Source organism: Miniopterus natalensis, chromosome 5 (genome assembly GCF_054644295.1).
Source record: "Miniopterus natalensis isolate mMinNat1 chromosome 5, mMinNat1.hap1, whole genome shotgun sequence".
In the NCBI taxonomy this organism is placed as follows: Eukaryota; Metazoa; Chordata; class Mammalia; order Chiroptera; family Miniopteridae; genus Miniopterus; species Miniopterus natalensis.
This window is the reverse complement of record NC_142085.1, coordinates 73117431-73139857: the sequence shown is the minus strand read 5'-3', so window position 1 is coordinate 73139857 and position 22427 is coordinate 73117431. Positions and strand designations below refer to the sequence as shown.

The following is a 22427-nucleotide window of genomic DNA, read 5'->3' as shown; positions in this document are numbered from 1 at the left end:
TGAGCTGAGCTTCAGGCCTCTACCTACTCTTGTCAACCATAGCTAATCTGCCTTTATCTGTTTTCCATGTTGGAGTCAGTGTAAGCATTCGGAAGGCTTCTGTAACTAAAAACAGAAAGATGTGAAGCAAAAGATAGTGATTTCTCCCAGGTCTGATTAGAACCAAAGCCTATGTGTAGTCATGCTGGTTGAGTACTTTCATTGTTAAGTTGTAGTTTTTTTGTTTTTTGTTTTTTTACTCCTAAATACAGAGTTGTCATATTTTGATTTTAGAGCTAGCTCTGGGCAGTCAGGTAAATGTTTGCAAATTATAGTCTAAGTTTGATTTCACTTAATTTAGCCTCTTGGAATCGTTTAAAAGAATTGGAGCATTTTTCACACTAGTAAAATGTTTTCTCTAGCTCAAGATGAAGCTAGTCTAAGCACTGTTAAAAAATGAACACCCAAATTGGCTAGTGGAGATTTGCAAAGCGAAATAAAATGGGAATGGATATGAGGTTTTTAACAAAGTTGCAAATATAACAATCTGTCTCTTTCCTGGGGTATAGGATTAAGGGCCAGTGTTGAGCATATAAAAATGCCCTGAGAGGAAATGAATCTGTTTTTTGGTATAGTGGGTAAGAAGAAAGTAGGTTTACTATTCTTACACATTTCCTTATGCTGCAATCTTAAGTGATTTTTATAAACTACTTTTTGTATGTAGTTCTCCGCCAATTCCATATTAAATTGGATATAATTGCTGTCATTCTTAAGAACTTGCAGTTTCCTGTTCTCGTCCTAACTCTATCTATAGTCACTGAAGGAACTGTAAAGCATACCACAGTCTGGTGGGTTAGATCACATTCTTTATAGCTGTCCACAGGATAGCACTGCTATAGTTTCTATGGAGAGTAGTCAAAGAGCTGATGAACTTAAATCAGTGTTTACTTTGGAGGCATCTTCATTGTCAAGGAGAGAATAAATTAAGCGAGGTGGTCTTATTTCTACCTTATGTGTCTGAGCCCCCCCCCCCTTCACTAGAGTGTAAGCTTTTGGGAGTAGTAGATGACTTGCTCATTTCTGTATCACCCTTTCTTTTCAACATCAGTTCCTAATATGTGTTGTAGTTTTTAGTAAATCAAGTATTTTTTGAATTAATGAATTAAAGCTCTTTTGCCAAAAGTATTAAGGATATATAGACATTTAGAAATAGCTCCCTTAAAGATAGTTTGAACAAAAGAGATTGTAAGTCTCTCTCTTGTTAAGAGAATGAGTTAGGGATAAAACTATTTTTTTAATATTCATTTATCTCCAGGAACACATTTGGTGTCAATTTTTTAAAAATGTCTCCTTTATGCCATCTGTTTTGATAGGTTTATATGGCTAAGGCTATGGGCTTAGACTTTGAATTTCAGTTATTTTACAGGATATTTTCTTCTTATCGTAGTTTTGCTAGACTGTTTTTCTCCTGAGATCTTCCAACTCTGTATTTGTGTGGTTTGGGTCTAACTCCTTATCATTTCTACCTTAACAGACTCTAACCACTTAGCAGAGGTCTCTTTGGTTTGCAAGTGTAAGGAATATGAAGAGAGAACTTCTCTGCCCTTCTGACTTTATAAGACATCAGTCAAGTTGATTTTAACACTATTTTCCTATCTCTGCTTTCTTTAGAGTAACTGAAGAAAATGGTCATATTTTCCACACACCTCAAAAAGGACATCCTAGTGAAGATACCAGCATTGCTGCTTCTGATGTTCTAGAGACCGTTTCTAAATCAGCTCCTCCATCCCACAGCACTCAAGCATCAGAAGAGCAGTGTTCAACACAAACACCAGTGAAAAAGTCTAGCAAGCTGAGGCAACAAATAGATGTAAAAGCAGAGCTGGAGAAGCGGCAAGGAGGGAAGCAGCTCCTCAACTTAGTAGTCATTGGTAATGTCCCTTGCTCCTCTGGACTGTCACTCAACTCTGCTTGAGCCTGACAGCTTTCTAGTTGCAGCATGGAAACTCTTGTTCCACTGAGTTTCTCTATGGGAGTAATAGACATAAAGCAAGGGGGCATTGCATCATAATGCTTTCTAATCACATTGGGTGAAATAATGGCAGGTTACCAAGGTCATTAGACTTCATTGAGATGTTTTCATTTTGTGAGCAGTTTGAAAATGGCATGTCTTGTTGACAATTTTAATTTCCAAAAACCAGGGAAATTCCCCTCCTCTCTAAAAAGACATGCTCTTTCCCCTCGACTTAGATGTTTTAAATATCGTTTAATAAAAATTGATATTACTCTAAACATTGCCATGAACTATTGAGTAACATATTCATGCAATGCCTCAATGTGAACAACATCTGGAAAATGTACCTAGTATTAATCCTGAATCAATTTTCCTTAGGTCATGTTGATGCTGGGAAAAGTACTCTGATGGGCCATATGCTTTATCTTCTGGGTAATGTAAACAAAAGAACTATGCATAAGTATGAACAGGAGTCTAAAAAGGCTGGCAAAGCTTCGTTTGCATATGCATGGGTCTTGGATGAGACTGGAGAAGAAAGGGAAAGGTAGTTGCTATATTTCAAGATTTTCAGTTTGAAATGATATATAATTTTTTAATTAAGTATGTAAAATGTGTTAAATATGTGTGAAACATACCATGAAATATTTTAGACTATCTTTAGAAAAAAGCTCTCAATTATTTGGGAAATATTTTTATTGTAGTTTTTGTTACTACATACATAATAAATCTACATATGTTTTTTACTCTTCCAAATTCTATAAGATAATTTAAAAGAATATTTATTAAAATTTTTTAAAAAAGCAGTGAAATAACTTAGCTAATTATTCAATGGAAGATGTTTCTGTTACTTCCCTAAGTAAAATTCAAATTGTCTTGATTTTAAAATTAAAATTATGAGTAAGACTCTTAATTTTATATTAGGTTATAAAGGAAAGGTAACTTTTTGTAATAAACTGTCTTCTGTCTGGAATCAAAATGACCAGTAAATGCAAATGACTGGACTTAATTTATTTTTATACTTTTTGTACTATGTTTTTGTGAGACGAAAGTCAACAGGTGATTAAACATTATCTCTTACCATGTAGATTTAATCCAGTCAGTTACTTCTTCTGTATTTGTAATGTGTTCAGTGCTAATATTAGGGAGGTTCTAGCAGGAGAGTGCAGCTACTCATATACCTCTTGCCAAAGAAAAGTATTTCTTTTGAAGTTCTTTTAGAATAGTGATATATATCACATTAGAATTGTTAGAGATAGGGAGGCAATGGCACCTTTGTGAAGAAAGGATGAGAACACCTTCGTAATTAAGTGAAATGGCAGATGTATCAACTGTGTCAAAGTAATTAAGGACTCTGAAGTCCTCTGAAAGTCCTAAGTCAACAAAGGTTATTCTCTGTTCCCTTTATCTTCATTCTGAATATGAATAGAGATTATAGTTGGATTTTCATACTTTTTAAAAATGTATATTTTTTTCTTACAGTCTTGGATAGTCTATGTTATAATATATAAGGTAATTCTCAGTAAAGGGGGTCACAATATTCCTTAGCTCTCTGATAAACAGGAATTTATATTATAGTGTTTTTTTCATAATAGTTGTCACCTTTATTCTATATAATATCACAAGCTTGTTTTCCAATCTAGTCAGAAAAGTTAGTGGGACAGTTGCAAATTTTTAGAAAACTGGTATTGGAAAACAGTGGAATTTTGTATGATGTCATATTAGAAGACTAAATAATTTTTTGTCTATCAATTTACCATGCAGATTATTAAAGTATATGGCTTTTTTTCTTTGTGCCATCTATTAAGTAGGTAAACAGATTGAGAACACTATAATTTAACAAGTTAGAATAACTTGTTTGAATTTACTTAGTATATGAGTTGAGCTGGCAAGTGACGCAATAATCTCATTCCTAGAATAATCAATACTTTTAGTGGCTTTTTTCAATAACACATCTGCTGGTTATCTGTCATATTTTTGCTGCTGCCAGTTCTCTATTGTTCAGCATGATGCAGTTTTTAGACTATTCCTTCATTCTGTAGAATGGAGAAGCTTCCAGATACATATTGAGAGTTTTAACTCACTGCTATATGTTTCTTAATAGCATTGTAAAAATATAATGTGTTGCTTATACCAGCATGTTAAATATTTATAAATCCTCTCTTCTGCTTGTGTGTTGAACACAAATTAGTAAAATGAATGACATCTTCATATCCTTAGACTTACAAATCCAGACCAGAGCTGGGTCAAAAGAATATATTGTGGTCAAAGAAGTCTAGGGAACAGCTTGAAATGAGTTTTGATTTATATCTTATCTAAAAGCAATTATTTGGAGATTATTAAAGAAAATGAAGCATCATTTTCAGAAGCTCAAATGGGTCATGGTTTCAGATTAAACTAGAATGACTTGAGTAAGGAGACCTTACTGCTAAGGCGAACATGTAACTTACAATAATTGTTGGGATACTAGGTAGTGAAGGGAGTGTTCATTCATTACTCTGGACTATCCTGGGCAAACCAGATGAATAATTACCTAGTTCATTGCCCACCTGAATTCTCTTCTAAATTCCTGAAGTCTAGAATGACTTAGTACCTTTGTAGACCCTCCCTGGGCTTTCTTATAATCTGAATCTACATTTTTGTTGCTATGAAGAGGTACTGCATTTGGTCTCCAAGAAAGATGAAATGGGATATGAAAAAAACTACTGTTCATCTTTCTCAATTTTTAAAAAATTGGGCATCTCCTTTGATATCTCCTCTTTTCTAAATGTGTAACATAATGACCACTCTGCAAATGAAAGTTTTATAAGTTTATTTCCATAATTAGTGAAACATAAATCTGAGATGAGGAAAACTAACCCCTGATAGTGGTCATTCATTTTACCTTTTCTCATGTGCAGTATTTATTGTTCCCTTTTTTGGAATTGTCCCCATATGCCATATACCCTTCTTTGTTTGCAATCTACATTGCTTACACCCGCCCCCCAAGCCTATTAATTTAATTAAGTTCTTGCTGTGTCCACAACTGTATTTTAAAGCAATATGGGTGTAATTCTGTCACAGCAGAAATTCCTGCCTAAATTGATAACTTAATTTCTCAAAGTAATAGACTATATAATAAAATTTCTACTGTTACTTAAGAATTTAGACTGTCATTTAAGTTATATTATGAAATAATTTAATCCATAACACTGACTATTTATATAGTGCATTCTAACCATTTATGTTTTCTTTAAGGGGAGTAACAATGGATGTTGGTATGACAAAGTTTGAGACCACAACCAAAGTTATTACATTAATGGATGCTCCAGGCCATAAGGATTTCATTCCAAATATGATTACGGGTGCGGCCCAGGTATCAGATATTTCCTTAACTGTAGTGTACTAAGCGTACATAAAATTTCCTGATGCTAAGGTTATAATTCTAGGGTTATAACTTTTAAAATATTTAAAATTTTTAACTTTTAAAAAATTTGAAAAAATAGAGAAATTTTTTTCATGATCTCTTTATCAGTACTTTATAAAACCTTTTCTTATTTATTACAAAGAAACAAATTTTTAAAAGCTATGAATTTCTTTATAGTAAAAATAATGGTAAAATGCTTGATGAGGTATATGTAGCCTTATATTTTATTTATTAAGTTGGAGCGATGATTTCAACATCTGCCTTTTACTCTATTTATATTCAGGTTTTATATATTTATTAGGAGTTAATTTATGCAGAAATAATGAAGCTTGAGAGTTTTCCCCCTGTGGTTTATTTACATTCTTTATAGGGTTAAAACCAATTACAGTTTATAAACTTACGTGATTCTTAGTAAGGATACTGAAAAAAAATCAAAGTAACTAAAACAGTGAAAGTAATACTGCACATATAGGACACTGATTTCTTTTATAATAGATGGTTTTTGGAAATCATGGAGAGCTCAAAAATTTGCCTTTGTCACTTGAGAAAAGTGTGACTTCAGCAATTGACCATTTTCTGAGTTCTCCCACCCATTAAAAGTGAATGTTATTATGAGCCTTTGTCAATCTTAAAAGGATATTATATGAATAAATTAAAATATATTTGAAGATAAATGAGAAAGTATTTGATTCTTTAGAAAGTTGATATATAATTTCAGAATATTAATTTCAGGTTCATGGATTGAATGAGATGATGAGGATTGAAAAATAATAGTCACTTGATTAAGTACCTAACATGAGCAAACACTATGCTAGTTTTTTTTTTATGCATTTAGTCTAATCCTTATAACAATTCTATGAAGTACAAATTATCCCCATTTTAAATTAGTACACTTCTCATTGCATTTACCAAACGATACAACATACTTTTCTCTTCTTTCTTTATATGTATGTGTCTCTGAGTGTGTATGTATGTATATGTGTATATATGCATGTATGTATTTTATGTTTTTTTCTTTGTTTAATTCTTACTGAACACCAGCTATATTCCAAACACTATGGTAGGAAGTGTGGGATATGATGGACTACAAAGCTCATTATAATCGTTTAATGGGAGAGACAAACATCAGAACAAGTATTTACAGTAAAATGTTTTTGAATCCTAGAACCAGAGTAATCATAAAGATCATTTATTCCAAATTCCTTGTGGGAACTTTTTTATTCTGTGTCTCTTAAAAAAAATTTTTTTCATATGCTTTTATTGATTTCAGGGAGAGGGAGAGAGAGATAGAAACATCAATGATGAGAGAGGGAGTCATTGATTGGCTGCGTCCCTACTGGGGATCGAGCCCGAAACCTGCGCATTGAACCAAGTTTGACTGGGAATCGAACCATGACCTTGTTCATGGGTTGACACTTAACCACTGAGCCATGCAGCCTGGGCTATTCTTTGTCACTTTTTCCCTGCTGCATGCTAGTACTTTTTAATTTAAAAATTTTAATCCATCTATGTAACTCTTTTGTTTTATTTGCTTTGGTGTTTGGTATCTGGTTAGAGTATGCATTTCAAATCTGACCAACACAGTTAATTGAATAATCTGTCCTTAAATTAAAATGCTATGACACTATTTCGAGTTTTGATTGTTTTTTCTTCCTTAGGCGGATGTAGCTGTTTTAGTTGTAGATGCCAGCAGGGGAGAGTTTGAAGCTGGATTTGAGACTGGGGGACAGACACGAGAACACGGCCTCTTGGTTCGTTCTCTTGGAGTAACACAGCTTGCAGTTGCAGTCAATAAAATGGATCAGGTATTTAAAGACTTTATGAAGATTTGTTTTAGATGCTAATTAAGATGCCAGTCTGCTGTATTGATGACTTCAGATGTGACTAGTGAATTTTATTAGTTCAAGTCCCATATTTGAAAAAAATTCATGATTCTGATAATAAATAAATGACATGAGTAATTTTAAGCAAAAATGTCTTATTTTCAAAATTAATTAAAATATCTTAAAATTGTTTTTAGTTATAAAATACCCACACTTATGAATATTTCCAGTTTTGTGTGTATTTAGAAATAGTTTATTCTGTGGAGATTTCTGGGCATTTTTCAGATTTGCTAGACATGATTAAAATGCCTTTGAGAGAAGTTCTAGTTGTTTCCTCTTGACACATATGATATACTCACTTTCTCAAACTGTTATCAACACTGCTATTTTTAAAGGAGTGTTTTCCAATTTGACATGTAAAACATGATATTTCTTTTTTTAACGTACTTTTCAATATTTACAGTAATATGCAAATATACTTTGTATATTTATTGAGCACTTGTATTTTTTCTTTTGGAATTATTTATAGGTTTTCCAGTTTTGAAACTTATCAATTTGTTAGCATTGTTTATTAAAGATGTTAATCTTTTATCTTGTCTTAGATATTTTTACCGATTTATTATTTTACTTTTCATTTTGTTTGTGGTGTGTTTTTGACATATATTCAAAGTTATAAATATTTCCTTTTGACTTCTTTCTTTATGCTTAGTGTTTTCTTACCCTGGAATCAGGTTCATATTCACCTACTTTTTTTTTTTTACATAGTTCTTCTGTGATATCATTATCACATATACCTTTTATCTTTTCCTAGTATTTTAGTATGAAAATTTTCAAATTTAAAGAAGCTGAAAGAATTTTAAAGTAAACACCTATATTATACCCACTACTTAAGATTCTGCTACTTGCTTGATCACATTTTTGTCTATCTTCCCCTGTATCCATCCATAATCCATTTTATTTTGATATGAGTTTCCAAGTAAGTTATAGACATTGCTACACTTACCCCTAAATACTACAGCATGGATAATGTTATCTAGAGTTCATATTACATCTACATTTTTAGTCTGTTTGGCTTTGTTTTATTTCAGCAGTTGGTCCAAGCACAATTTAATACGTCACTCACTTTTTCTTCCCAAATTTGAAATCACTTTTAGCATATACAAAAGTGCCTGTATGTATTGGAGTTTGTTTCTAGGCTTTCTGTTCTAGAAGTTACTTTCAGATCATATTAATGGTAAGATCTTATATTCTGAATTTTAATTTTAAAGGATTTCATATTTAATAGATTTTATATTTATGCCTTATAGTCTTAATTATTTACAATTCATTGCATAAATTTAAAATTTAAATATAGCATGGTGTGAAGCATAGTTTTAAAAATAAATTGGATCCTTAACAGGTTAATTGGCAACAAGAAAGGTTTCAAGAGATTACTGGAAAACTTGGGCACTTTCTTAAGCAAGCAGGTTTTAAGGTAAGACCATTTTAAATTTATTTGGTTACTTTCCTTAAGTCTCATTTTATTGTTATGTGAGAAAAATTAATACTTTGGTGTCCTTGCCTTGTTAAGTATCATTAATTCTTTTTGTTTTTATTTCTGCCAGTATCGTGTGTATATTATCTTAGGTCTTTGAGTTACTTCACCTTAAATTGCATATATTTTGTAAATTGGCTTGGATTTAATATAAGGAAAAGACTTTTTTTTCACCTATTAAGTTAGGTGTATAGGTTTAGGGAAATCACAGAGAAAAATGGAAACTAATAGAGAGGAATTTCTCCAGCAAAAGTGTGAAATATATACCTGTGTTACTTGGTAAAAATGCTTGCATGTTTTGGCACATATTTGTAAACTTCCCACAAAAACAAAAAAGTTGAAAATGTTGGATGAGCCCAGCTGGGCATGGCTCAGTGGTTGAGCGTCGACCTAGGATCCAGGCGATCGGGGTTCGATTCCCAGTCAGGGCACATGCCCGGTTGCGGGCTCGATCCCCAGTGACTCATCATTGATGTTTCTGTCTGTCTGTCTCTCTCCTTTCCTCTCTCTAAAATCAATAAAGACATATTTTAAAAAAAAAGAAAGAAAATGTTGGATGAGATAACTTGAGGATTGTAGTTCTGTGATTTCTATTACTTTTTAAAAAGTACATTGTTGTTTCTTTTGCCAACTTTGTGCAGTTATGGTAACGGTGAACCTTTTAGCTTTTAAAAACAATGTTGTATTAAGTTTCATATATTCAATCTTTTTTAATAGGAAAGTGATGTTGCTTTTATCCCTACAAGTGGACTCAGTGGTGAAAATCTAATCACAAGATCTCAGTCAAGTGAACTTACAAAATGGTATAAAGGACTATGTTTATTAGAGCAAATTGGTAAGAATACTGCCTTACTGTTATAAACTTGATATTAGTTATTGTTTAGAGTTCTTTATGGTAGACAGCGATGTGGGTGCAAAAGCATAGGATTTGTAGTCAGAGGAGCTAAGTTACCAGTTTTGAAATCACACACAATATTTAAACTAATACTCACTTTTCCTTATTGAATTAATGAGGCTCATACCTACCCTACCTACCTCACAGACTTGTTGACATTAAATGATTTAACATATGTGAAAACATTTTGTAAGCTACAAAGTATTATATGAATGACAGTCAATTTTCTATTAATATTTATATTTATAAAAAATATTACTTTCTAAGAGACATGGGGCTTTAATGGCCTCTTTGGACATGAGTCAGAAATTACTTTTAAATTAAACCTTGCTTTTCTGCCATTTTTTCCAGATTCCTTCAAGCCTCCTCAAAGATCTATAGATAAGCCTTTTAGATTATGTGTATCTGATGTTTTCAAAGGTAAGTGCTACCTCAACAGTACTTTTTCAGTATGACCCCCTGCCTTTCCCTTCTCTCCTGACCTCTATTCTTGGACAAAATTATTATATTGTCTTTCAGATTCTCCCTTCTTTGTGCCAATGTGAGGATCACTGCCAAATTAATCTTAAAGGGCACAGTTCTAGATGCTTAACTCCCTTGCCCAGAAAAATCTTGAATTCACTCACCATTTCCCCATCTCATACTTACCTTTCAGGTATGGGCAAGCCTTATCCTTTATCTTTCTAGCTTCGTAGTTCTTTTCTCCCATTAGATCCCCTTAGTTTCTGTATTCTTCAACCAAACTGTACGGTTCACTATTTCTTCACCATACAGGAGGGTCTTTATTGCCATGATGTCTACCAATGTTTTGCTCTTCTCTCTCCCTATTCATTTCCTACCCTTCTGTAGGATCCTGGGTTCAATCAGGAGACAGATACCACACATAGGTGAAATGGGAAGTTTAATATAAAGAATTGTTAATATAATAAACAAGTGATATAAGATATTAGGAAACTAGATGGTACCCTAGGCCTGAGGAAGAGTACCCTAACATAGAGGGGTACAGACCTTGCTGGAGGAGGTGTTGTATTAAATACCTAAGAATACATCTCACTTAATGAGTACAAAATGCCCATACAGAAAACTATAAAATGGAAGTGGAATAAAAGACCTCTGGCCCAGCCAATGTGGCTCAGCGGTTGAGCATTGACCTAGGATCCAGGAGATCGTGATTCAATTCCTGGTCAGGGCACATGCTTCGGTTGCGGGCTTATCCCCAGTCAGGGGTGTGCAGGGGGCAGCCAATCAATGACTTTCTCGTCATTGATGTTTCTGTCTCTCTCTCCCTCTCCCTTCCTCTTTCTGAAATCAATAAAGATATATATTTAAAAAAAAAAAAGACCTCAGTAAGCAGAAGGATATAACATATTTATATATTAGAAAAATCTTTGTTATTCACAGAGCAGGCAGTAAAGAGTAGATTTAGAACCAAGAAGTAGTAAGTTGATAACTGGTGAGTTCACCAAACACATTCTCTGTATCCTCTGTTGTTGCATTTTTCATGCAGTATTATAATTGTCTTAGTGCTGTCTATTTCACTTAGATGGTGAACTCCCTTGTGGGCAAGGACTGTTTTTTCTGTGTCTGTATATGCAGGACCCAGCTCAGTGCCTGGCACCTAATACATGCTTAATAAGTGTTTAATAAATGAGTGAATGGAAGTGCCTCACAAAAATCATTTTAAAAAACTGAAATGTATTATTATTATTATTATTATTATTATTATTATTATTATTATTATTAGCTTCTAGTATTCTGGTAGTAGAGGAAATGCCGTAATGCTTTCCAAATTACTATAATCTATTTGAAATACAAGAGGTGCTTAATTTTCTTTTTTGATTAACAATATTTGCTGACTCTACTTTTTCATTTCCCATTCTGTCTTCAGGCTACTGAGGTTACCAAGTGACCTCTTGGTTGTGAAAGTTAATAACATTTTTCAATTCTATCTTACTTGAATTTGGCATTACTTTTGAGGCCAGTATTCATATCTGCCTTAAACTTTTCTCTCTCGTTTTCTGTGACCCACTTTCTCCTGCTCTCCTGTCTATGTCTTTGGTCTCTATCTTCTCTGTGGGTTCCTCTTTGTCTGTCTCTTAACTGATGTTCTACTGCTACAGTCCTCTAACTCTACATACTCCTTTGTACTGATATCCATGAGTTCATCTGCCTCCTGTAGGAGTCTTGATACTTCCCAAGTCTATCTCCAACCCAAGCCTGTTCACATTCTCCAGATACATGTGCTGACTGCTCCTGGACATACCCACAGGGAGTGTGCTCCCGGGGTTCCATTCCCGTGGAATTTGGTGTGATCGGTGCCTCCTGGAATGTGTCTTCTCCACCTTTATGTCTTGTAGACACTTCACATTCACCAAGGCTAAAATGGATCTTACTGTTTAATTTCTTGTCTCACAGTTAATACATTATCATCTCGAATTTCTCCCCTTTTGCCATTATCCCCCACTTACCTTATCACCCTAAGTCTGTTATACCTTCTCCCCAAATTCTTGAGTTTATTCCCTTTCTACAGTCAGTGTGTACATTTCAGTCAAAGTTCCTTCCTCTCTGACATGAAAATACCATCATGTCCCTTCTCTGTTCACAGTTCTTAACTGGATCCCATTACTTAACTGAGGATGAAATTCAAGCCTTCAGCGTGATTACAAGGCCCCTTTATCATTTGTCCCTTGCCTACCTCTGCTACCTCGTGTCTTGCTTTCCCTCATTATTTCATGTGGTCCCTATAAGTTCCATATAAATGACCCGTGGATCGTAGCATAACTCGGAGCCTTTGCACATGCGGTTTCCTGGGTCAGCAGCTTTTCCTTCTTCGCCTACCCATACCCACAAGCTACCCTGATCTCCTGTTCCTTCTCCTAAGTGCCCAGCTAGAGTGTAACTGTCCCCCTCAACATGGATTATTCTGCATACCTTTTTCTGTTTCTAGTGTCCATTATAAATAACACTTGTCTTTGGACAATGTAATTGTTTTTGTCTTTTTCTTCACTAGTGTAAACTCTTGATGGGTAAGTGATTATATTTTCATCTCTTCCCAGAATGCCTGGAACTTAGTAAACATTCAATAAATATTTGAAAAAGAAATGAATTCCTACTTTTTGTAATATGAATATTTTTATTTGTAAGAAAATCAAGAGTAGAATGTGATATGCCATATTTAGCAGATATGTTAAAAATTCTGAAATGACCATTGATGTTCATTGAACTACAGTTGTATATAACTACTAGGGAACCAAATAGAGCTAATAGTATTAATCATCAGGCAACATTGCTAGGTGAATCACTATAAACTTTGGGCATGTTTTGCAGATCAAGGATCTGGATTTTGTGTAACTGGGAAAATTGAAGCTGGTTATATCCAGACTGGTGACCGACTACTAGCAATGCCTCCTAATGAAACTTGTACTGCAAAAGGTATTCCTCTGTACAACTCTTTTGCTAAACAGCCCTTAAGTTGAGACAGCAGATTTTAAAAAGCAGTGAATTATTAACTCTGGAGTAAATAACCTCTTACTGAAATTGTAACTGACTGTCAAAATGATACTAACTGTTGAAGATAAAAATGTGAAAACATTAAACGATTTTTTTCTGTTGTGACTGTGTGTATATATGTACCTATAGCATTCTAACTGTGGTAGCTATTTTTTTTTTTTTTTGACACTGATTTGAGAAGGCTGGATAGGATTTAACCAGATGTAGAGACACCTGACAGATACATTTAAAATAGTATTCAGTAGCAGAAATTAAATCTGGGCACTAAACAGTCAGTGGCAAAGCAGACTGCTACGGTCTGTTGTTTTGAAATGTGTATTTCAGAATTACTATACAATAACAGCTTTGATCATGTTTATACCAAAAATATATATATATTTCACAGGAAGACCTAAGAAAAAAGATGTAAATGCAGAGAATCCCGATGCTGGAAAGAGAAAGTGCACCAGTTATTGCTTTTGCACATAATCTGACATACAACCTTTCATGATGGCTGATAACTGTTTTCATCTTCTAACCATTTGATCTTACATGTATACATGTTACTCTTTTCTGAATTCTTCTTAGAAGCTTGTAGTTTTACACTTACCTTAAGAGTAAGTCTTTCAACTAAGCCTCAGACTTCAACATAAAACTGAAGGTCTGTTTTATACTACAAAGTTATAGTGTTTGTAACAATTTTCAGCTAAAGTATGATCTACTGGGAATGTTAAAATTTTTTAAAATTTCAGAACTTCTCCTTCTGTTACTCTTATTTATAATTTATATCCAGAGTTGTACCTGGCTAGTTAATAAATTTGAATGTACATTTTTAAATTTAATTTGCTTATTTTTAAAGCTGATTTCTTAAAGATTATAAGAAATTAATGAATATCTATTCAGGTAACAGTGTAACCTAAATTTAAAGATGAATAAGGGGATGAAAGCCAAAATAATTTCCATTTTACCTTTTTCTTCCTGCTTGCATAGGGATCATGAAAAATTCTGTTTAGATATAAAGTAATATACTTTTTTTTTTAAAGAAAGAATCATTTTACATAGATGTATTGTTTACAAGGTCAGATCTCTGTTTTTGTTTTTTAAAGTGATCAAGAGCTACAGTACTTTTGAAATACTGATTTATGCTAACAAGCTTTTTTGAGAATAGGAAGTTCTTATTTTTTTTAATAATCAGTAGACATTAATTAAAACCATGGTTTTAAAATTATCCATGGAACTTACAGATTGACTCCTTTGTGACAATTTGGTCACTTCTGAAAGTCCCACATACTTTCCCTCCCTCCTTTCTGTCACTTCCAGAAAAACTCTATCCATTTATCTTTAATCCAGTGGCTCTTAAAGGGAAGCCACATCAGAAGCACCTGAGAGCAGCACCTCTCTCCTTGAGAGCTCTGCTTCTAACCCAATGTAGAGGCTCTCAGTTCTCAATTTCTAACCCTGCTGCTTTGCTTCATTTACTTGGTTGGTTAATGCACAGTTCTGTCTGAACACTTTAGGTTCTACTGTGGCTCACTAACCAGTAGTGTCCTAAAAGAGAGAAGTGACTAAATCTGCAACCAACAAATGGAAATTCTTAATTATGTTTTTACTTTATTAACATACCAAGTGCATGGAGTGTTGAAAGACAACTTTTTGTGTGTAATGGCTGTCCAGTGAAGAAGGTCCTTCAGAAGACAGATGTCATATATAGGACAGTGTAACATGTTTGGGGAGGGGAAAATTAGGTTATATATTATCTTTAGATATTTTATATTGTTAATTGAACTTCTGGTATGAATGCTCTTCAATCTTAAATTAAGGCAATCTCTATTGTATGTTAAGTAGCTATTTCCTGTCTTCATTTCCACATTTCAAAGTCAGATATGGTCATTCAAAATCTACGTTTAAAAACTAAATTTAATTAGTTGAAAATTTAACAAACATTCCTTAATATCATAATTGCTAACAATTTTGGAGTCAAAAACCTCTCTGTTATCTTAATGAAAGTTATGGCTTCTCTTCTCAGAGTAATTCAGATGTGCACATAAATGAAATTTTCAATAAAACTGTAGGTTGTCTCAGAGCCCTTAAAGCTCTCCTTAAATTTTCAAGAAGTCTTAAAGAATCTCGTTTTAAGTGTATGCTACATGGGAAAAATAAGTATTTTCAGAAATATGAAGGTAAACTGTAATTTACTAAAAACATGTCATTCAACTATTCCACAGTTGTTGGCCTACATACTGTCTTTGCCGCAAGGCCAAAGTTCCAGTGGAAAGGAGCTAACCCCCATGAACTTGCCCCGTAGAATCATAAACTAGGGGATTCCCTTTAGACTTCGGATAGGTAGCTGGGTATTCCCTTGGCAGGTGTCCTTCAGGACTATCCCTAGGTAATAAAGGCATATCGCAGCACCTGGATTGTTTAAATTAAAACAATCTTATACTATTCTCTTTCTTTTCGTATAACCAGTTTCACTATATATCTCTCTGTCTCTGGGAAGCTGTTCTTTTGAGACAGGAATTAGTGAAAGGGGCTGCCAAGAACACATCTGACTGAGCACTAATGCCCGTGGGTTCCTCAGAGAACAAGGCTGTCATTTAGGTGGTTGTCTAATTAGAAGTAAAACAAGAATAGACCCCTTCCCCAGTCCCATTTTTTATGTTTTTAAAAATAATTTGAACTGTATTGTTATGCCTGCATCCATTAATAGAAGTATTTGAATGGGGTGTGTTTAACGAATATACTCAGTTGTGTAAATGAGCTTAAAATTCTTGATTGAAAAAGCAGAAATCAGCCTTTTATGGACAAATGCTAGCCACTTTATGTTTAGGGTGGTTTGCCAGAGGAGTCAAGTGTAGAGGGAAGTGCGTCTTCCTCCGTGTTCACAGTTACCTTCTCACTCTCAACCCATTCATATTGAAAATGATGAGTAGTGACTGATGAGGCACAAGTCAGCCAAACTCTCTTGGTTGTTATGGTTCGATATTGAGGTGTTTTACTGTATTCTTCGGTTCTTACTCATTTCCAGGAATCACTCTGCATGATGAACCTGTCGATTGGGCAGCAGCAGGCGATCATGTTAGTCTTACATTGGTTGGGATGGATATCATCAAAATTAAGTGAGTGAGAAAATGAGTTTAAGCAACCATTGTTTTAGATACAGGACCTCAAAACATGTACATTTTGCATTTGACCAGTTCAAATGAAGAATGCTACTTGTGCATAGCATTCTAAACACACACATTTATGGGAAGAGGACAATTTTATGCTGTAATTTTATACTTATCCAGAAAAGATGCTGCTACTTGTGCATAGCATGAATGCTTTGTTTTATGTGAGTTAATCAGAATTAATACTCATTTGGCCAAAACTAGGGACTGTGAAAGTATAAGAATAAGCAAAACCTCCTTAAAATTGAAATTAATACATGTCAGCACATGCACTTGTTCTTGAGTGAAAGCTGTTATGTGTGAAAATGATGTAAGGTTAATAATGGTATAAAGCCAGACTTTGACTCAGAAGGGAATATTTAGAAAAAGTCCCTCATTTGCTTGATTGTTTTACTTTGCAAATGGTTTTAGAGGTATTCCTATTGGATGTATATTTATTTGTCCTCCAACTACCTTTTCTCCTTTCTTTGTTACAGTGTTGGCTGCATATTTTGTGGCCCCAAAGAACCTATTAAAGCTTGCACTCGTTTCAGAGCCCGAATCCTCATCTTTAATATTGAAATTCCTATCACTAAAGGATTTCCTGTAAGTTTCAAAATGTTTTATTGTTACTATTTTTATAAATTCAAAGTCACTTTATCCTGAAAAGTAATAATTTTTTAAAAAGTGATGGTGCTATGGTTATTTTCAGCTAACATCTGAATGAGAGTAAATCTAGAAAAACGTGAAATTAGAATCTGAAAATCATTTTTATTTTGCTTTTTATTTTTATCCTTGAGCCAGAATATTTTTCCCCCAAGAGTCATTGAGTAGACATTTCATAATCAATGGATACAAACCAATGGTAATAATACAGCTCATCTAGGGAAATTGGTAGGTCCTTTTTTTTTTTTTTGCTGTGTTCTATAGGTTACCTGACTAATCGTAGATTGAGTTTTCCTGTTTTTTGTTTTAATATGCTTATTTGTAATTTTTTTTTATTATAAAAATGATGCATAGTTACAAAAAACTTTGGAAGACACAAGAAAATAAAGTTAATACGAATGTTCTATAGTAGCATAATCCATTAAATATATACTGTTTACATTTCAGTGTATGTTTCTGTGTACATGTTGTCCACCCACTGGTATATGTGGGTATATTCTGGGGATACTTTGGGGGTAAACCTAATTGTACTGAAGCAACACCTTCAGACCTTGCATGCTGTGAGGGTGGTTTGCAGGTTATCATTGACCAGCTTCATTCCAAACATACACATTAATGGGAAGAGGGCAGTTTTATGCTGTAATGTTATACTTATCCAGAAAAGATACTGCTACTTGTGCATAGCATGAATTCCTTGTTTTATGTGTAATTTTTTTCAGATATTCAGGGCCATACTCTATAGGTTGGTACCTTGCTTTTACCACTTAACAAATGAGCATTAAACTTTTTTTTTCTCAATCAGTTTATATAGTATAGATTCTGCAGGGCAATAAAAAACGTTTCTCGGTGTAAATGGCTTGCATTTGAAAATATACACAGTTCGCCATTTGGTGCATCTTTGCAATGAAAGTAAGACAGTAATAGTAATTGACCTTTAAACTCTAAGTTAGTGATAGTGTTTCAGGGGTTGGAAATACATTTATTTAGCTCATTTAAATTTGTTTTATACTTACACGCTTTTGTTTGAGAGAATTATAGGCTTTGCTTATAATTCTTTGTAATTCTATGTAAATTTGATCATATAAAATTATGTCTATAATTTATGCCTATAAGATACTGTTTAAGTTTTTTAGCTTTATAATTTATTCCATTTCTCCCATAAGCTAAAAAAAAGAAGCTTCTCTCCAAAAAAGTTGTTATAGTTGAAAATATTTAATTTGTAACTATTCAAAATTCATGTATTAATAGGCAAGAAACTACAATTTAATTGCTATAAACAAATGGCACTCATTCTTAGAAAGCAATATGTCCAATGGAGAGAAGCTGGAGAGGTTGGTTACTGCATGTTTTTACTCACGCAGCAATAATTTTTGCCATTGGAGAGGTAGAGAGGTCAGGAGGTCAGTAGTTACTTTGAATAGTAATTCTGTTTTCCTGTCTACTGTAGTTTCTTAAAAATAAGTATGAATTGAAAGTTTTTCAGTGCTGCTTAATGAGATTCCACTCCTGCATACTGATGCACGAATGTAGGATGAAATTTGTTTCAGAAAATATGGTTATGTTTTGTCATTGTCCACTTTCTGTGGGAAGAAACCTTCAAAAATGTATTTTTTTAACCAAGAAAATGATTCCTAAGTAATTAAAATTTTTTCAGTTTAGGGTCTAATTTCTTAATGCTACATAAATATAGGGTCGGGCAAAAGTAGGTTTACAGTTCATATGAAAAATAATACAATAATAATAATACAAGAATAAACTATTTCATGTACTCACAACTGTAAACCCACTTTTGCCCCACCCTATATATTTTCTTCCCTTGGTTTTTATGGTAAACTTAAATATATTTAAGAAGAAAAATATAGAAGAATTTAATTAAATTCATGTTTGATTTTTTTATTATTATGGTAAAATATTTATAACATAAAACTTGCTATTTTAGCCATTTTTAAGTGTATAATTTAGTGGCATAGATTACATTCACATTGTTATGTATCATCATTCATCAACACCATCCATTTCTAGAACCTTTCCCTTATCCCAAACTGAAACTCAATTCCCATTAAACATTAACTCCCATCCCCTCCCCCATCCCCTGGTTGCCACTATTCCACTTTCTGTCTCTGAATTTTACTACTCAAGATACCTCATATAAATAGAATCAAGTGCCATGTGCCCTCCTGCACCTTGCTTATTTTATTTCACATAATGTTTTCAAGGTTCATCCATATTGTATTAGAATTCAGTCCAGCGTGTATTAGAATTTCAGTCATTTTTAAGGCTGAATAATATTCCATTGTATGTAAATGCCATATTTTGTTTATTCATTTATCTTTTGATGGTGTCCTGAATTATGTTCCTCCTCCTTTGGGAAATAACCCTTCAATTTTCCTTTAAGAAATTACCTCTCCCTATGGATTTACTTTGCCACCTAACAGATTATGTAGCCCATTATAGTTCATAAAACACTAGACAATTTGATTCTTTGAACCCCAGATGAAGTACAGAGTCCCAACCCTTATCTGAAGCTCTTCAGGCTATTGCGCTTCAGAGAAAGGCAATGTGATGCATTCATGTTACATCCTAAGAGAGAATGGGGCAATACTCTGTAATCATACATTGTCCTTACCCCAGCTTATTAATATTAATGCTAAGTGAAATAAAGACAACAAATTGCATCACTTAAATGCAAGTTCCATTTTACTACTAAAATGTGTTTATAACAGAATTAGGACAAACAGGTTTTTGGTGTTTTGGGATTTTGAAATTGCAGGATTGTAAATTGTATTAGTATCATACCCATTTACAGATGAGGAATTAAGGACTCTTCAGAAGTTGTAACTCTCTGAATAATAAGTGCTTAAGCCATGACTCATACTCAGCACTTTTTACTTTGAAATTAAGTATTTTTTTAATTTCCTTTTACATTATGCTATGGATCACTATGAATTACAGGTGACTTTGGTTATACATAATATGAATTAAAATGTTAAGATAGTATATAATTACTTCCCTTTTATTTATATGTAGATTTTTTTTCACTCATATGTTCAACAGGTATTTCGTTTGTGCTGCTGTCTGCAAGACACTGTGGAGATAGACAGAACCTAACCCCCTACTGCCACAACCCATTCTTCATCACCCTGATTTTACCCCAACTCACACATAGCTCACAAAGGTTAGAGGGAACTTGAGTTTATGTGCCTCTGTTTTTTCAAATTTGTCAAACCACGGAAACTAGTAACCAATTTCTCAATCACATCTGAGCCCAGTGAAGGGGAATCCTGCTTGTTTTCTTGATTGTTGCAGCAGAGATGCTTGTCAGTTATGTAGACCTACATTCACATTGTTACATTGGTGCTGTTTGTTACTTGACCACTAAAGGTACAAACATGGCTCTCACCACTCTACCCAGCATGCATTGTGGAAGTTGTTTTTTTCCCCTAAGAGTCAGTTGTTAATTTGTTCTGGAACCTTTCCAGTTTATAATGGTCAAATGCCATTGAAAACGAAAACTAAGTTTCCTTTGTAGAGGAACAGAGGATCAGATGTGCCTTAAAAAAACCCACAACAAACAAAGTCCACATGATTGATTTTCTCCACGTGATTGATTTTCTCCACGTGTTTTGGGTGCTCTTTATTCCTTCATTCTTACATTCATTTCACAGATATTTACTGAGTGCCAATTAAATGTCTGGCACTGGTATACAAACTTCCTTTTCTCGTAGTCATATTTACATGGAATGACAGACATTCAAACCAGCCATTGCAGCAAACGTGAGATGTGTTGTAGTGGGATTATAGGACGTAGAGGAGGGGTATCTTGCTCAGACTAGGGTTCAGGCTTCTTGCAGGAAGTGATGCACTGTCGGTACCAGGATGAGTAGGAGTTAGCTAAATGAAGCTGCAGGGATGGGAGGGTGTATTCCCAGAGGGCCAAGCGCCTGCAAAGCCTACATGTTAGAAAGGGCTTGATGCGTGCAGGGAATGAAAGCCCCGATGTCAAGCATAGGATGGAAGAGAGGCTGGAGAAAGATGAGGCTGGAGAGGTTACCAAGGCTCAGATTGAGAAGGGGCTCAATGCCTTGTGGTGGAATTAAAGTTTCCATGGTTTTAAATAGCAAGAACATACCATTAAATTTGTATTTAGAATATCAATCTGGTAGACTTAGGAAGAATGGGTTATACAAGGACAGGAGTAGTAGCAGGGAGACCAGGAAGGAGCCTGTTTTCATTCAGATGTGAGTTGATTGTCCTGGGCTTCTTTTATAACTGGGGTTAAGAGAAATCAGTCATAACTAGAAAACAGTGCTGATTGAGTGATTCAGTTTTTAGAAAGTTCCTAAGTCCAAGAACATGCATCCACAAGTGCCCCTGTACCTATGTCTGTTTTCTGAATGTGCAAACTATTTTAGCCAGGAAATCTCGGGACAGAAGCGTCAGCATTTCTCCAGGAAAACAGCATAACATAGTATTTACAGACCAGTGAACTGTTTGATGGCTTTGCCCCTTCCTGGGTATTTGATCTTTCCGCTAACCCGGACTATAGGCATGGTGCATACTCGGCCCTTATTATTTCAATAGAGGACAGTCAGTCTAACTCTGACTCCAGTTGACCTCAGCAGAATTTGTCTCTGGCACGTATCACTCCAACCACATTAAGTTACTTAGCCTTTTGACATTAAATCTTCTTAAATATAAAATGTGAACCATAATAGTTAATATGTAAGGCCACCAATTAACGGAATGTTTACCATTTTAAAGTGGCTAGGCACCTCTTTAAAATAACATCCAATTTTCCTCATTTTAGTGATGAGGATCCCGAGGCTGAGGATGTTGGGGATAAAGGGTTGTTAAAGGACTTGTCCCAAATTGAACAGCTGGAAAGTGTGGAGTCAGGATTTGAACTCAGGTCTGTCTGACGACAAAGCTGGTGTGAACTCCCCTGTAATATTTTATTCTCATTATCCACCAATGAATACGTTAATTCCTGTTGAATGTCACATGATTCTCCTTCCCTCATTTTTATGATGAAACAGTTCACATCTGTTGAACATCTTCTATACCAAGTACTGTCTCTGATCCCATTTAAGTCTCACCCCCACCGCATAAGCAAGGTTATGTAATGCGCTGTTTACACAGCAAGTGATGGAGGAGAGATTTGAACCACCTCCCATGACCTTTCCCCCTAGTAAGTTAAGGAACAACCTGATTAGAGTGGTAAGACTTAGAGGAGGCAACTGGAGATCCAGAAAGACTCCAGGCAATAGTTCTGTGTTTAATATCATTAAATGTGAGCAAATAATAGGCCAGAGATGCTGTGGTAAGCAGTTTTTAGTGTTACAATGTTTTGTTTTAGGTGCTGTTACACTACCAGACTGTCAGTGAGCCTGCTGTGATTAAGCGATTGATTAGCATCTTGAACAAAAGCACCGGCGAGGTGACCAAGAAGAAGCCTAAGTAAGTGTTTTAATGCAT

General features: G+C 34.4%; 1 protein-coding gene across 2 annotated transcripts in view; it reads left to right on the top strand.

Annotated features, from left to right (window-relative positions):
* The window catches only part of HBS1L (HBS1 like translational GTPase), a 59223-nt gene that overhangs the window by 32402 nt on the left and 4394 nt on the right, over positions 1-22427 (top strand). For both annotated transcript variants that reach the window (XM_087817635.1, XM_087817636.1), the window contains exons 3-13: positions 1651-1910; positions 2372-2537; positions 5228-5345; positions 7055-7201; positions 8619-8693; positions 9471-9588; positions 10000-10068; positions 12976-13080; positions 16166-16256; positions 16784-16892; positions 22309-22409. In XM_087817635.1, the coding sequence (XP_087673761.1) occupies positions 1651-1910; positions 2372-2537; positions 5228-5345; positions 7055-7201; positions 8619-8693; positions 9471-9588; positions 10000-10068; positions 12976-13080; positions 16166-16256; positions 16784-16892; positions 22309-22409 (1359 nt within the window). The remainder of the gene's footprint in view (positions 1-1650; positions 1911-2371; positions 2538-5227; positions 5346-7054; positions 7202-8618; positions 8694-9470; positions 9589-9999; positions 10069-12975; positions 13081-16165; positions 16257-16783; positions 16893-22308; positions 22410-22427) is intronic.